The 15,367-nt window shown below is 45.3% G+C and overlaps 1 protein-coding gene across 1 annotated transcript in view; it reads right to left on the bottom strand.

The window, feature by feature from the left end:
• Positions 1-334: 334 nt before the first annotated feature.
• The window catches only part of GMDS (GDP-mannose 4,6-dehydratase), an 813,218-nt gene continuing 798,185 nt past the window's right edge, over positions 335-15,367 (bottom strand). Inside the window, exons 11-12 of the mRNA XM_082259505.1 lie at positions 14,227-14,295; positions 335-729 (exon numbers count right to left, since the gene is read on the bottom strand). Coding sequence (XP_082115631.1) covers positions 667-729; positions 14,227-14,295 — 132 coding nt within the window. The 3' untranslated portion in view covers positions 335-666. The remainder of the gene's footprint in view (positions 730-14,226; positions 14,296-15,367) is intronic.

Here is a 15,367-nt window from a genome sequence, read left to right as displayed (position 1 = left end):
CAGTATGGCCAAAGATTGACTTTAAAGTGGTCCTTGCAATTTCATGGTATAATAGAATCCCAAATCATGCAAGAGAGACTCCATAAGATTATGACATTCTGTTCTATAAGGATCTCATAGTGCTGTCAGGTAAAGTGTCCGGAAGCCAGACTGTAAGGTAAGCAATTTCACTTTTTTTTTTTTTTTAAGCAAGGTCCAATTTAGGCTTTATAAAAGCGGATTTTAAAAAGCCAACCGTTTACTTTAAGAGATATCATTCTCTCTAATACATTTCAACTCTATTTTTAAGTGTGAAAAAACTAAGAAGACAGTCAAAAAGTACTAGAAATCGAACTTTTCATAGAAATGCAATTTATTGAGAAAGAGGCGTGTCAAAAGTATGGAAAAAGATCATAATTGTTTTATCAGACTTCAGTACAAGCAATACAAAAATTCCCCACAAAACAGCAGCATTGAATAGATTGCAAAATAAAGCCTAAAATAACAAAAGAAACAGAATGCCCAATAAATGTCCCAACAGACTTCCAAACATTGTGCACAGTCATGCACACAAGTAAATATGTAATAATAGATTCTATTAGAATTTTTTTTTGTAGATAAGTGATTAGATGTTACAAGCTTGCACGGGCTGCTCTGACAGATGCAAGTGGTGGACTTTTTTTCTTTTTAGGCATTGGGATTCGTTTTCATTAGATGAAGATCTGATTCTACCATCTCCTTTACCAGCTCCTGAAATAATAGAAGAGGATGTTAGTTCACAACATTCTGCATTTCACCAAGATGGTCATCATCTGTATGTTACACTGCAGAGAATGCATCCAGTGGGTTATTGGCATGGAACATGCATACAGGACAGGATTCAGACTCTACAGACCGCACTAGGTGCATGCAGGTTCCAAGTAACTCACTTACTAGGTAATAAAAATACAATTTTTGTAAGAACTTACCGTAAAAATTATTTTCTCTAAATCCTCTGACAGACGCAGCCCTTTCAAGTTGAATCACAATTGGGTAATGGCGCCCTCTGCAGGAGCAGGCTAGGTAGTGAAAACTTCATTAAAAAACTTTCACTAGACACACCCTTAGGGGCTGTCCCTTCAGACATTACCCCCAGACACAGAGCTTACTAATCAGTTTTGTAGCAAGCAGTACAGGAAGACAACCAACCCCAAATTAGAAGGGCAGGGGCTAAGTCTGTCAGAGGACTCAGAGAAAATTATTTTACGGTAAGTTCTTACAAAAAATCTATTTTCTCTTATGTCCTCTGACAGACGCAGCCCTTCCAAGTTTCATGACTATTGGGATGTCCCAAAGCAGTGCAGGTGTGAGGGGTGGGAAAGAAAGGCAACCAACAAAACAGCAATGTGTCAGTAAGGCCAGAAAGAAACGTAGCCAACAGGGCAACAGAAGCTCAACCAACAGGAGCTAACCCCAAACAAAAATTCACACCAGGAAGAGAAAAGCATGTCTCTTCAACAAACCGCAGCCTGTAAAACTCTGCGGCCAAAGGAAGCATCCGAGGATGTCCTCACATCAATCTTGAAGAATTTTGTAAAAAATGTGCACAGATGACCAGGTCGCCGCTTTGCACACCTGAGCCACAGAAGCCTGATGGCGAAAAACCCAAGAGGCACTCATAGCTCTAGTAGAATGTGCCCTCACAGGGAAAGGAGGCACCTGGCCCTTTTGTGAATAGGCTTGAACAATAGTCTGTCTGATCCATTTGGAAATGGTTGCAGCGGGCGCAGCTGAACTCTTCCGGGGTCCTTCAGGAAGGACAAACAGGCAATCATACTTCTGAAAAGATTCCATGGCCGACAGGTAAACCCTGATCGCCTGAACCACATCCAATGAATGCAAGGCAAATTCCTTGGGATGCTTGGGCTTCGCACAAAGTGAAGGCACAAGATATCCTCATTGAGGTGGAAGGCAGACACACCTTAGGGTGGAAAGACTGTTTGGGTTGCATAACAACCTTATCCCTATGGACGACAGGACAGAGCCGCCAATTCAGACACTCTGCGAGCAGAGGTGATAGCCACCAGATAGGCAATCTTCTGGGACAACAAACGTCTGCGGCATCTGCCAGAGGATCTCGAGCCCTGGCCACGAACCTTTCCACCTTTGTTGAGACGAGACACGAACAGATCCACGTCCGGTGTCCCCCACCGGGCACGCAGGAGACAAAATACCTCCGGATGCAGGGACCATTCCCCCTGATCCAAGGACTGACGACTCAGACAGTCAGCATGCAAGTGCTCCACTCCAGAAATGTGAACAGTGGAGAGAGCGGGAACATGCGCCTCTGCCCAAGTCAGAATCTCGGCCACTTCCTTGGCCTGAAGTGCCCCCTTGATGATCGATGTAAGCCACAGCCATGGCAATGTTGGACTGCACCCGAACCGGGAGACCATGCAGCTAAGGCGTCCAAGGAGCAGGCAGAGTTTGATCGCCCTGAAATCCAGGACATTGAATCGGAAAGGAAGATCGACAGATCGCCCAACAGGGTCGGGTGATAACCTGCTCTTAACAGCCTTGTTCCCGCACGAGGGGACTGCGATCCTCAGGTATCTGGACAATTTCCTAACACCCCGGTCAAATCTTGGTGAATACTCATGGTACCCGGGCACCGGGAACAGAAGTGAATAAAAGACCCCACAACCTTTCCTGCAGAGGAAACAGCACCACCACTCCCTGCGCAAGTGGAGCCTGCACCGCCTGCCTGGGAGCCCAAAAACAATCCCGGAGATAAAACGGAGACATGGTGGAAAGAACCCGTCTGCCGAGCGAGACCGAAATACGGACTTGAACTCTGAACAAATTAGTTTGTGAACCCATGAGTCCTGAACCAAAGACGCCCAGGGTTCTGGAAGGCAATAACACAACAGATAGATGGGTACACTGGCGCTCCCAAGATTAATGACAGATAGGCACTTTGGAATCACACTTCTCGGAAAATAGTCACAGTAAAAAATGTCAAGTTTATTAAAATTAATGAAAACGGTGTAAAACACTGTAGACAGCAGGGGGTATCCAGCAGTGAGGCAATACCTTTAAAATGGTCCCAGGGATCGGGTGAAGACGCCTGTCCAGGTGTTGGAGGGACAACAGCAGCGCTGAAGCCGTGAAGGTGGAAACCCCTAGGGACGATGGGAGAAGGAGGGGGGAAAGGGGGGAGAAGCTCGACCCCCGTGTCCCGGTCCTGCCGCAAGCTGTCCCACAGCACAGCGGCGTCGTCTTCTAGCTTCCGGCGGCTGAGGCGGCGCTGAGGGATGACGTCATCGGCCGCTGACGGTCGAGTCACAGGAACCCATACAGCGCATCAAGCCGAGCCTCGTACCCGATGATCAATGTGGGAGGCAGCCTTGCTGAACTGAACGCTCCGCACAACAGTGCGAGCTGCCTTGCAGTGAGGAAACTGGTAGCTATCCCTCAGCGCCGCCTCAGACGCCGGAAGCTAGGAGACGACGCCGCTGTGCTGCGGGACAGCTTGCGGCAGGACCGGGACACGGGGGTCGAGCTTCTCCTTTCCCCCCTCCTTCTCCCATCGCCCCTAGGGGTTTCCACCTTCACGGCTTCAGCGCTGCAGCGGAGGACGACTCATCCTCCTTGCCATCCGAGTTGGAGGACAGGGATCCCTCAGGGAGGGCAGTGTCCGGCAACCACATCAGGCTCTGAATCAAAAGACAGAGGGCATCGGCCATTTTTGAATATTAACTTGTGACATGACAAGATCAACTTTGGACGCCAAAGTTTCAATGGCTGCAGATAAAAATGCTAGGGAAGGTGATCCGGATGTCCCAGATGCACACACCAGATCAGTGGGGAAATTGTCACTCTGGGACTCCATTTTTACAATGATATAAAAAAAGAAACGCTGGCCCTTTAAATCCGCGATGGTGGCCCGCACCGCTATCCCGCGCTGCCGCTGGAGTCCCCCTTTAATAAGCAGATAAACTGATTAAATCAAATGTGTCTGAGGAAATGCCCCAAAAGACCATGCTTCTCTGCATCAAGTAAAAATGGCAGGAGGAAGTGATCAAAGATCACTAGAGGCCGAAGTGCCCTGAGCCACACAAACATGGTGTCAATAGAAAGTATAGGGGAAATGGCTGCCGCCCTCACAATGCGGCGCACCCACATCCAAGATGGCGCAGGAAACTGCGCCAAAAGCACACAGCAAGGCAAACAACTGCGAAAACAGCGCCAGCAATCAGGAGCCCAGAGACCCTGGCCACTGCAGGAATCCTCCACAGGGAAACCCCCAGGTAGGAGCTATACATCCCCCCATGCAGTGGACACCGCTAGAGCGCTCCCATATGGAGCAGGGAGGCAGGATCCGTCCTGACCGGCCAGGGGATCTCACAGAGACCGCAGCTCTGACATCCCCAGGAGTGGGCCCACATCACCCCTCCTCCAGAGGACTGTCCCAGGGACACAGGGGTAGCATCATCATACCATGGACCGCAGGCTCCGCTCCGATACAGCTCACCCTCCACCCTGAGTGGGGGTGCTGTCAGCCCAGAGGGGGACGCTGCTACTCAGGGCATTCCAGGTTGATGCGTCCCAGCGAAGATGCTCTCCGCAGGCTTGTCCCTATTCATCGGGGCACCGTAATGGCGAGGCCTGGGCGGACCACAACCTGCACACGCATGTTGCCCAGGCAGGGGTACCATAAGGATCTAGATTATCCAGTGTGAAGCCCAGCCCGGCTATCAGTTGTAGTTCGCTAGGAGGATCCCCCTGACAATCACTAGCGATAGTGAGGGAAGAAAAAATAAAACAAACATTTCTCAAAGAAAATCAAAAAATGAGACCGGAGTCCCAGCAGGGAAACCTTGGTCCTATTCCTAAGCTAGGCAGCAAGAAACTGATTAGTAAGCTCTATGTGTCTGGGGGTAATGTCTGAAGGGACAGCCCCTAAGGGTGTGTCTAGTGAAAGTTTTTTAATTAAGTTTTTACTACCTAGCCTGCTCCTGCAGAGGGCGCCATTACCCAATTGTGATGAAACTTGGAAGGGCTGCGTCTGTCAGAGGACGTAAGAGAACTTCGGATTAGAAAAGTCTTGCATTTAAAAACAAGTTGGCGGTGGCAACTCCTATATTTCTGTCCTCAGATTGATTTTAATAAAATACTTGAATTGAAAGTAAAAGACTGGTAAAAAATGTAATGAGCAAATACATCTGCCTTCTACACATCTGTTACCCAAAAAAAGTTCTAATATTCCATTCAGCGCTACAAACTTAATACAAACAGGCTCCGTACATACAGCAAAGATTGTCACATAAGAATTGTTACAGTAGCTATCTAATAAAAAAAAATATTCCTATCCTGTAACTTTATTAAAGACCAATGGTTTTCTAACAACTGTGGAATAGCACTGGGTTCAGCAAAGGGCTCAAAAAAAATTGGAAAGTATCAATATTCTACCATTCATCTTTGATAGAGCTTCAATTACTACTCTGTGAACAATGCTGATGCTTCACATACTATGCACGATTCCCATAATATGCGACCTTAAAGCTATAATAATTTTTTTAAAATAACAAACCGGTCATACTGACATGCTGTGTGCACTGATTTTGCACAGAGCAACCCCGTTCCTCCTCTTTTCAGGTCCCCCACTGGTACTCCCAACTCACCCCCTCTGCCAACTGGCCACCATGTGAAGCCGCTTGCTATGGGGGCGCTCATGCTGGTTCGCTTCCGAGCTGGCTCTGTGTTCATAGACACAGAGGGAAACGTAGCACTGGCCCCCTCCTCACTGGCTGTGATTGACATATGCAAAGCATGCTAATATTTTACTTATTATTTATTAAACATTAGCTCAAGCAATTTAACCTCTTCCTGCCTGTGCTATAGCCGAAAGACGGCTACAGCGCGGGCCTAAATTTCCAGGACGTTGATGTTCGTCCTCCTATGCTTAAGCTGCCTGCGGGGTGTGCGTGGCTCACTCTGATTAGCGAGTCTATGAGACTCGGCTGATCATAGATCGGAATAAGGGGCTGATCCCAACCCCTTACCACGTGATCAGCTGTCAGCCAATGATAGCTGTTTACGTGATGTAAACAGAGGCGGTAATCGTCTTTTTTCCCTCACGCTGTCAGCGTAAGGAAAAAAAAAAAAGCCAACCACCGGCTTCTGTCAGAGGGACATCAGTCCCAAATACAGAGAGCCACTGCCTCCTCATCTGTGTCCACCAGTGCCACCCCTAGTGCAGCCTATCAGTGGCGTCTCATCAGCGCACATCAATGAAGGAGATAAATGACCCGTCTGCAAAATTTTATAACGAACTATAAAAATTTTTTTTTTTTTTTTTCAAAAGGTTAGCAAAAAAAGGTGTGAAAAAAAAAAAGGAAAAACATTTCATTTGGGTACAGTGTTGCATGACCACACAATTGTAATTCAAAGTGCGACAGAGCTGAAAGCTGAAAATTGGCCTGGGCAGGAAGGGGGTTTAAGTGCCCAGTAGGCAAGTGGTTAAAATTAGTGTACACCTTGTACTAGGTTCACTGGGAATCATAGGATGTTATGCTGTGCCTGTGGCCATGTTCCCCATTGCATCATCATGACTGACAAGATAGCTTAGACCTGAAGACAGGACTGACATCTATGACAAGAGAGAATCAGAGCTGGCCACACACAGGTATTTTTTTTTCCCATATGTATACAACTTCTAGTCCTGACAACTTGCACTTTTTTTCCCCCCCAGACAGAAAGTTTTCCTGAAACTGCACTAGGTTTATATTATAAGGGCAGATGCAAATTGTGCAATGCAAAGTTGGTCTTTATGAGGGGATTAGTGTCGTATTGAAGGATCTGTTTGTTTCTGGTAACCTTGCTATTCAGATTTTATACAAGAAAATATTTGTTTTAACAGCTGTGTTCATTTATAAAATTGCTCAAAGAAATCCATCCACTCATTTTGTCTATGAAGAAAATAGTCCAGCAAAATCAACTTTGCAGGTAACTTCAGCTATGTAAGATTTCACTGTCTTTTTAGCAAAGTTTTTGAAAAATAATGAATGCCACCCCTAATCAAACTGAATACATTATTTTTACCTGGGAAGCTGCAGAAGGAAGTGGAAATTGACTTTTATTCTTTTCTATTTTAGTGCCGTTTCACACTTCTGCGATGACAGACATTGCATGTGATTCGGAGCGCACTGCTCCTGAAATCACATGCGATGTCTGTGCGATGCGAAATCAGCCATTCAGATTGTATGGCTGAATTTGCATCTGAATCGCACTGAACACGCACAGGACCCTTTTTTTGGTCCGCAGCAGAGTCGGATCGCATGGTGGTTAACACCAGTGCGATCTGATTCATGTGCGAACTGTCAGCTGATCTGGGGGTGTTGTTAACTTTGTATTGACACCCCTAGCGATTCGCATATGGCAGTGTGAACTGCCATGCGAGCTCAATGCGATGCAGGAACCCTGCGGGATTCGAAAAGAGGGCCTTTTTTTTGCCTTTTTTCCCACTAGTATGTCTCAACTGGGATTTTTAGTCAATTTAAAAAAAATTAAGAAAAATATATAGTGCTGAAATGCCATCATGCATAACGCTGCTTTACACCCTGTTGGCCAGATAGACATCCATAACTGCTTGTGTATAGTGCAAATATAGCGAATATAGAGCCATTTATTTCAAACAGTTGTTTCAGGCAGAGTGGAGTATGGGAAAACATGGCTCCTATGGAGTAAGGTTTGGGACCCAATGAGACAAAATAACCATTAGGAGTTATGATGAGAAGGGACTAAAGTAATCTGGCTGTCTATCTGGACAATAGGGTGCAATTATGATTGTCCTGACTTTGCTCACTTTCCTGAAATTAAAATGCACTATTTTTTGGTAAAAAGGTTGTGCTAGAATGAGACATGGGAATACCTTGTTTGAAGAAGGCTTAACTGTGCTATACATGAATTAGCGTGAGAATTTTTGACTGCTTTAGTCCCTTCTCACAGTAATCTGTATGATTATACTGTCTCCCAAAGTATTATTAAACCTTCCTTGCAAAAAATTGGATGCGTGTCTTGCTGTAAAATCCTTTTCTCTGATGTTCATTGATGGACACAGCTCCAGAATCTTCATGACCATTGGGTTATGCTACTCCCTACAGGAGTAGGACACTGGGCATGAAAAAAACTTTACCATGCCTATGGGGCAGTCCCAGGGGGTATACTCCCACTTCCTGCTATAGGCATTCAGTTGGGTTATTTGTTCTTCTGACACTGCTTGAAACCAAACTCAACAGAGGAGTGGGTGCTGTGTCCGTCAATGAACATCAGAGAAAAGGATTTTACGGAAAGACAAAAATCCAATTTTCTCTTTCGTTCATTGACTGACACAGATCTAGAATATTCTTGACCATTGGGACGTCCCAAAGCAGTGTCAAACATGAGGGGTGGGGGAAAAAACAGCAGAAAAAAATTTCCAAAGGCTAAACCTAGCCAACCAGGTAACCCGGAGCTCAACCAAAAACAACTGGAGCTCACCTGAAAACAAGACAGCCTCAAAGAGGATCAAGTCCTCTCAAATAGCAGCCTGCAAAACCTTGTGGCCAAAAGCAGCATCCACAGATGCAAACACATCTAGTTTGTAAAATTTTGACAAAATGTGCACAGACGACCATGTGGCCGCCTTGTAAACCTGCATCACTGAGATCTGATGGTGGAAGGCCCAGAAAGCACTAAGCGCCCACGTAGAATGCGCCTTAAAAAAGGTAAAGGAGGAACCTGACCCTGGACGGAATAGGCCCTGCACTACCGTCTGTCTGATTCATCTGGAAAAGGTCATGGCAGACACGGCCAACCCCTTGCAAGGTTCATCCGTAAGGACAAAAAGTCAGTCTGATTTCCTAAACGACTCGGTTGCCGCCAGGTACACCCTGATCGCCCGAGCCACATCCAGAGAATGCAGGGCAATCTCCTTAGAATGCTTGGGATTAGGACACAGGGAAGGCAACACAATGTCTTCATTCAGATGGAAACCAGAGACAACCTTAGGAAGGAACGGCTGACAAGGGCAAAGCACCACTTTATCTCTGTGAACCACCAAATAATGTGAATGACAAGACAATGTGAATGACAAGACAAAGCTGCCAGCTCAAACACCCTGCATGCAGAAGTAATCGCTACCAAGAAGGCTACCTTCTGGAACAATGTAAGCAGAGGAATCCCGTGAATATTTTCAAAAGGCGGTTTCTGAAGGACCGATAGAACCAAATTGAGGTCCCACCAACGGAGACCACACAGGTGGAGCCAAGTGGCGAACCCCCTAATCAAAGGTGCAAACCACGGAATGTGTAGCTAAAGGACGTTGAAAGAAAAATCGCCAAGGCCGAACCTGGCCCTTGATGATACCCAAGGCCAGGCGCTGTTCCACACCTCTTTGGAGGAACACCAAAATACGAGCCAACAAAAAGAAACCGGGAGAAACCCCCAAAGATACCACGCAATGTACGACTTCAAGACACGATGGTAAAATTTTCTAGAGGCATATTTTCTAGCCTTCAACAGCGTGGGACTGTAAAGAAGGATGGAAGATCGGCCCTTGGGCCAACAGGTCATCTCTGAGAGAGAGTCGCCATGTGACATCGGCGACCACCTGTACCAGGATCCATGTACTAAGACCAGCAAGGCCAGTCTGGGGCCACATGGATGACCGGAATTCCTTCTGCCTCTATCCTCTGCAGAAGTCTCGGCAGACGTTTGAGAGGGGGAAAGGCGTATATCCAACGGTACTGGCATCTGCGGCATTGGCTAGAGGATCCGGAGACCTCGCCACAAACCTCTGCACCTTCCTGTTGAGACAAGAGGCCAACAGGTCCACCTCAGGAGTTCCCCACCGGAGACACCGCCGATGAAACACCTCTGGATGAAGAGACCACTCCCCTTGGTCCAATGCCTATGGACAGAGGTAATCCGCTTGCCAATTTTCCACCCCTGGAATATGCACAGCAGAGAGGGTTGAAACGAAACGTTCCACCCACCTTAGAATGCCGGCTTCTTCTCGAGCTGCAAGGAAACTTTTTTTGTCTCCTTGGTTATTTACACATGCCACGGCATTGTCTGATTGAATCCGTACCAGGCACCCCTGAAGACAAAACGTCCAATGGGCCAAAGCCTGATCGCCCGAAATTCTTTGATTGGTAGTCTGAAATCCTCCAGAGTCCAAATTCCCAAGCACAATCCATGCCCAAAACACCTCCCCACCCAGACAGGCTGGCATCCATGGTGATCACCATCCAGTATAGGGGAATGAAGGATTTTCCCTGTCGAAGAGCTGGAGAGCGAAGCCACCAAATTAGGGACCCTCTTGTACCCCGGCTCAACAGGATCAGATTGTCTAGAGACCGTGGATTCTTGTATGTAGACGGATGTCAGCGCTGCTCCAAAAAAGCTAAATCCTACTGTGCAACAAATATCAAAATAAATACTACATCAACCATATAAATGGTGCAAAAGTGCTGAGTGCAAACTGCAAGTAACAACATAAGTGCTAATGAACAAATTCATATAAAATTCCAAAAAGTCCAAAACACATTTCTCCAAAGTGCTGTTAGTGGAATCCAGTGATTAATCCAATAAGCATGCAATGGTTGGTCACCGTGTGCTCCCCTATGTGCCCGCACTATGTAGCCAGTTCATCCACTGCTGTAGACCAGGAAGTGCACTCCTACAGACTCTTCTTCATCATATTGCAGAAGACAAAAACTCTCCATAGTGTAGAACGTTTATAATATTTATTCAAAAACAACAATATCTACTTACATTGAAAATAGAGGCAATTCCTCTGTTTGAATTCCGCGGTTTCAGTGTAGAACGGCATGCGTTCCACCAGGCGGATGTGACATAGGACGCTAGTGTGTAGGCTGACACGTTTCACACCTCCCACTGGGCATCATCAGAAAAGGGAAGACCTTTGTCGCCTTTGAGGATCTGCGGGTATCAAAATGTACCTGCGACTCCGACGCAGCAGCCGCGTCCTCCAGTTTTAAAGTTTCCTGCACTGACACAATCAGTGCGTCCACTAGCGTCTTTTCATGCATGGCTGTAGTGGAAGAGGAATCATCTTCGCTATCGGAGCACTCAGGATGCGTGGACGCAGACCCACTAGGGTGACTCACTTCTGCAGCAGCCAAATCAACCTCAGAATCTGAGGAGACAGAGGATGTAGGTGTAGACGGGGGCCACTTTTGCCCTTCCTGTTATGCAGGCCCATATCTACTTTGAACACTAGTGACTCCAGGACTGCCGTCATTGCAGACAAAGTAGACTGGGACCCAGAGGGCCCCGCAGACTCAGAGGATCGGGTGGTGAAATAGGCTCCAGGGACTCCATGGGTTAACCCGGGGAGCCACACCAGCAAAAGAAGAGAACACTGCTAAGTGACCCCCTCCCCCATCACGCTAGCGGCACCACAGGTCCCAGCACACCCAGCCACTGCTATAGCAGGGAGAGCCGTTTTGCACACACAGGGACTCCCCACCACCAGTCAGGTACAGAGCACAGCACCAATGCTGCATGCCATGCGGCGATCAGAGAGAAAGAGGAAGTCTAGGAGTTAACACTAGAGACCAACTGCTGAAATCAGCGCCCATAAAGCTCCAAAAACACGGCCGCCGCTCTATTTAATGGGAAACTATTAGAAAATGACTACCAGACTACACATGCATGTAGAAAGAAAGTGGCACTTCCAGTCTCAGGAAAGTAGAAACTTGAGTTTTATTTATTCAAATCAAAAAGTCCAACATCGACATGTGCAAGACAAACAGGATAGCAGCAAACGCATTTCACACCATGTGCTTATTCATTGCTGATTGCAAGCAGACATGTGTCCTCATTTATGAGCCAGGCAGCACTATCTTGTCCAATCAAACAAGTGGTTTCCGGAACATAGACACCTGGCTCAAATAGATGAAGACCGATTGGTCTGGCTGCATAAAAGAGGACATACACATTCAATCCGATTGTTCCAATCGTTGTTCAAAAGTGTGCAAAAAAAACTTTTTTACTCCAAGAAAACAATAAATCTATGAACAACATATAGATTGAATGTGTATGCAAAGACCCACAATATTCCATATATAAACAAACATAGTATCAAACATTCAATATAAAATCCTTAGCAGAAAGATACAAAAAAACTATCTATAACCAAATAAATGGATACATGTATATAGATACAAAAGGAGGAGGAGGAATAAATACACATGATGCGCATGATGAAAAAAGATCAATTCACTATTTAAACAAAAAAAAAAAAAATTATATATATATATATATATATATATATATATATATATATATATATATATATATATATATATATATATATATATATATATATATATATATATATATATATATACACACACACATATAAAAATGTTTTTTCTGCGCACCATATATATCTACTCCTATTCAAAACCAGCTAAGCCCTGACAACCCACTGGGAGCAAAACAACCAGAGAACCCTTCACATATATGTTTATATGGCAAAATAATTTAGTGAAAAAAAAAAAAAACCAGACTACACAAACATGGCCGCCGATATATACAGCAGCTATCCACAACAAATTGGCGGCTCCCCAGAGGACCCCCAGGAACGCATGAACAGTAGGGAGGGGTCCTAGAAGGAGCCCCCAAAAAAACTGCATGTTCAGCAGCTGGCGGCACAGCCCCTCCTCGGCCCCCGATCGCCCACTCAACACCCCCAAACTGAGTCTTCAGGTATGGTCACCCCTGGAGAGGGAAAAAGGGGCGGAGATCTAGTGTGGGTGAATGGGGGGTGGTCCACAGGGGACCCCGATATTTTGGGGAGGTGCTATGTGGGAAGCAGGAGAACCCGGGGAGCCAACCGTCCCAGGGAGGGGCCCATGTCCACCCCAAAAAGGCAACCAGGGGGAGGGGAGACACTACTTACCACACCATGGAACTGGGTGGGCACCAGGCTGGGAAGATCACCACACCATCAGAATGGGGATGCTGCGAGCCAAAGGCCATGAAAAGGTCATATGCCTACTCGCAAGAAGTTTAACTCTCCGGCCAGCCTCTGTTCAGTGGAGCTATGTCGCGGCCAATCTAGCGCACGCTCGCTGGACTGGGAAACCATAAGTATCTAGAATATCCAGTCCGAAGCCCAGTCCAGCAGTTGATTGTATTTCTCACAGGAACAGTAAATAAGAGATCCCAGCAAGGAACTAGGTCCTTAGTCCAGACTAGGCAGAAAAAAAAACTGAATGCCTATAGCAGGAAGTGGAAGTATACCCCCTGGGACTGCCCCATAGGCGTGGTAAATTTTTTCCCTCCTAGTGTCCTACTCCTATAGGAGGCAGCATAACCCAATGGTCAAGAATATTCTGGAGCTGTGTCTGTCAATCAACGAAAGAGAAACGTATATTGGTTTACATAAAGGTTTTTTTGTGTTTTTTTCTGTCTAGCACTTCTTCGCATGACAATCTCATCAAAAAGTGTATCCCATGAACTTCTGCCTAGAAGGTGGCTCTATTGGCTTACAAGACCTCCCTGACCCACTTATGCTTGCTTTCAGACAGGACTAGGCACTGACAAGCACAGCCACCACAAAGCAACCAGTGGAAGCTAAATGCTGTCAGGCACATGTATGCAAGGGGCCATACCAACGTATCATGGGACATGTAGTCCTGATACAATAGCCCACCTGACTGTTGCAAATATGAGCAGTGCACGTTCCCTGACTGGGACTTTAGGGAAATGCTGAGAGGAGACAGAGCTTTATATATAGTATTCGGGGCAAAATACTGGTAAAGAAAATTATACTAATTAAAAAGAATATGCTGCTACAAGGGAAAATGCTTTTTGCAGCTAGGGTTTAAAACGACTGTAATTAACATAGTAACTTCCATTGTAAATGGTACCTAAGTAAGGTGTGATAAAGAATAAGATGTATAAAAGGAAAAATGCATCCATTCTGAATCCCCAAGTTATCACTTGAAATCCTGATACTTTCTATTTCAGTTCAGTGCTGCAATACAGCTTTGCACATGATATGTTTTTTTTTGTTTTCGGGTCATTCATGAAATTAGAAGAGAGCATGGTAAATTATACGAACTTTCAATTTTAATGTAACAGAATAGTAGTGAGATAAATAAAAATGACACCTGAATGATATATATATAATTAAAAAAATGTTAACAGCTTACAGTTAGATAGAATGTAATGGAAAATGGAAATACTTACTTCAAATGTGACTTTGGGTTCCCAGCTCAGCTTCTGTTTGGCTTTGCTACAGTCTCCTTGGAGGAATTCCTAGAGCAAGAGAAAATATAGAAATGGGCTTTTGCATTCAAATATAGAAGCTTGTACGGCTAATATCGGAACAATTTAGAATCAAATATATGACAGTTTTCACAGTACAAGTCTTAACAAAATGTAAGAATGAATATGTCACAGAAAGCCGCATTCCATTCTTAAAGAGGAACTGCAGTCTGCTCACATAATTTGTAACAAACATATTTGCCATTATGAAGCTTCCCTCCAACCACTTTGCATATTATTTTATATATACTGTGATTCTGTACTTGCCAAATATGCTGCAGAAATCTGCCTCCACTAAGCCTGGCTGCAGCCATCTTAACTGTGGGCAGCTAAAGCTGCTGCGTGTTCACTTCCTGGATTTACACTGATACACATAATATTATTATTATAATAAAGTATTTATATAGCGCCGACAGTTTACGCAGAGCTTTACAACTTGAGGGTAGACCGTACAAATACAATACACTTTAATACAGTAGGAATCAGAGGACCCTGCTCGTTAGAGCTTACAATCTAAGATTATATATACACACACACACACACACACACACACACACACACACACACACTAGTGATTGACCAATATCCTTTTTTTATTGCCGATACTGATATTTTGGTCATCGCATCAGACATTTAAATTATTTATTTATTTTTTACAGGTAATATTGTGGAGGGATCTGGGGGTCTAGAAAGACCCCAAACCCCTCCTCTGCACTTAAAAGCATTCAAAACGCCAAGTTTGGCTGTTTTGAATGCTGTAATTTTTGAATTTGGTGCCGAGTACCCGGAAGTGATGTCAGTACTTTCCCGAAATATCAGCAATATCGGTAACCCCAGGGGCCAATTCCGATATATCGGGAGAAAAGTGCAGATCGGCTCTCGATATATCTGCTTTGCCGATAATTGGTTGATCCCCAATATTATTATTATACAGGATTTATATACACACACAGACCGACACTCTTACTACTGCTTGCCTGCACATTTCTCCTCTTGATGGATCCTCATGGATCTCTGCAGTCTCCTGTTATCTCCACACTCATCCAGCACCCTCCAGCTCTGC

The sequence above is a fragment of the Pelophylax lessonae genome (genome assembly GCF_965119305.1).
Source record: "Pelophylax lessonae genome assembly, chromosome: 5".
NCBI lineage: Eukaryota > Metazoa > Chordata > Amphibia > Anura > Ranidae > Pelophylax > Pelophylax lessonae.
Note: the sequence above shows the minus strand (reverse complement) of the source record. Positions and strands in the feature narration are given on the sequence as shown.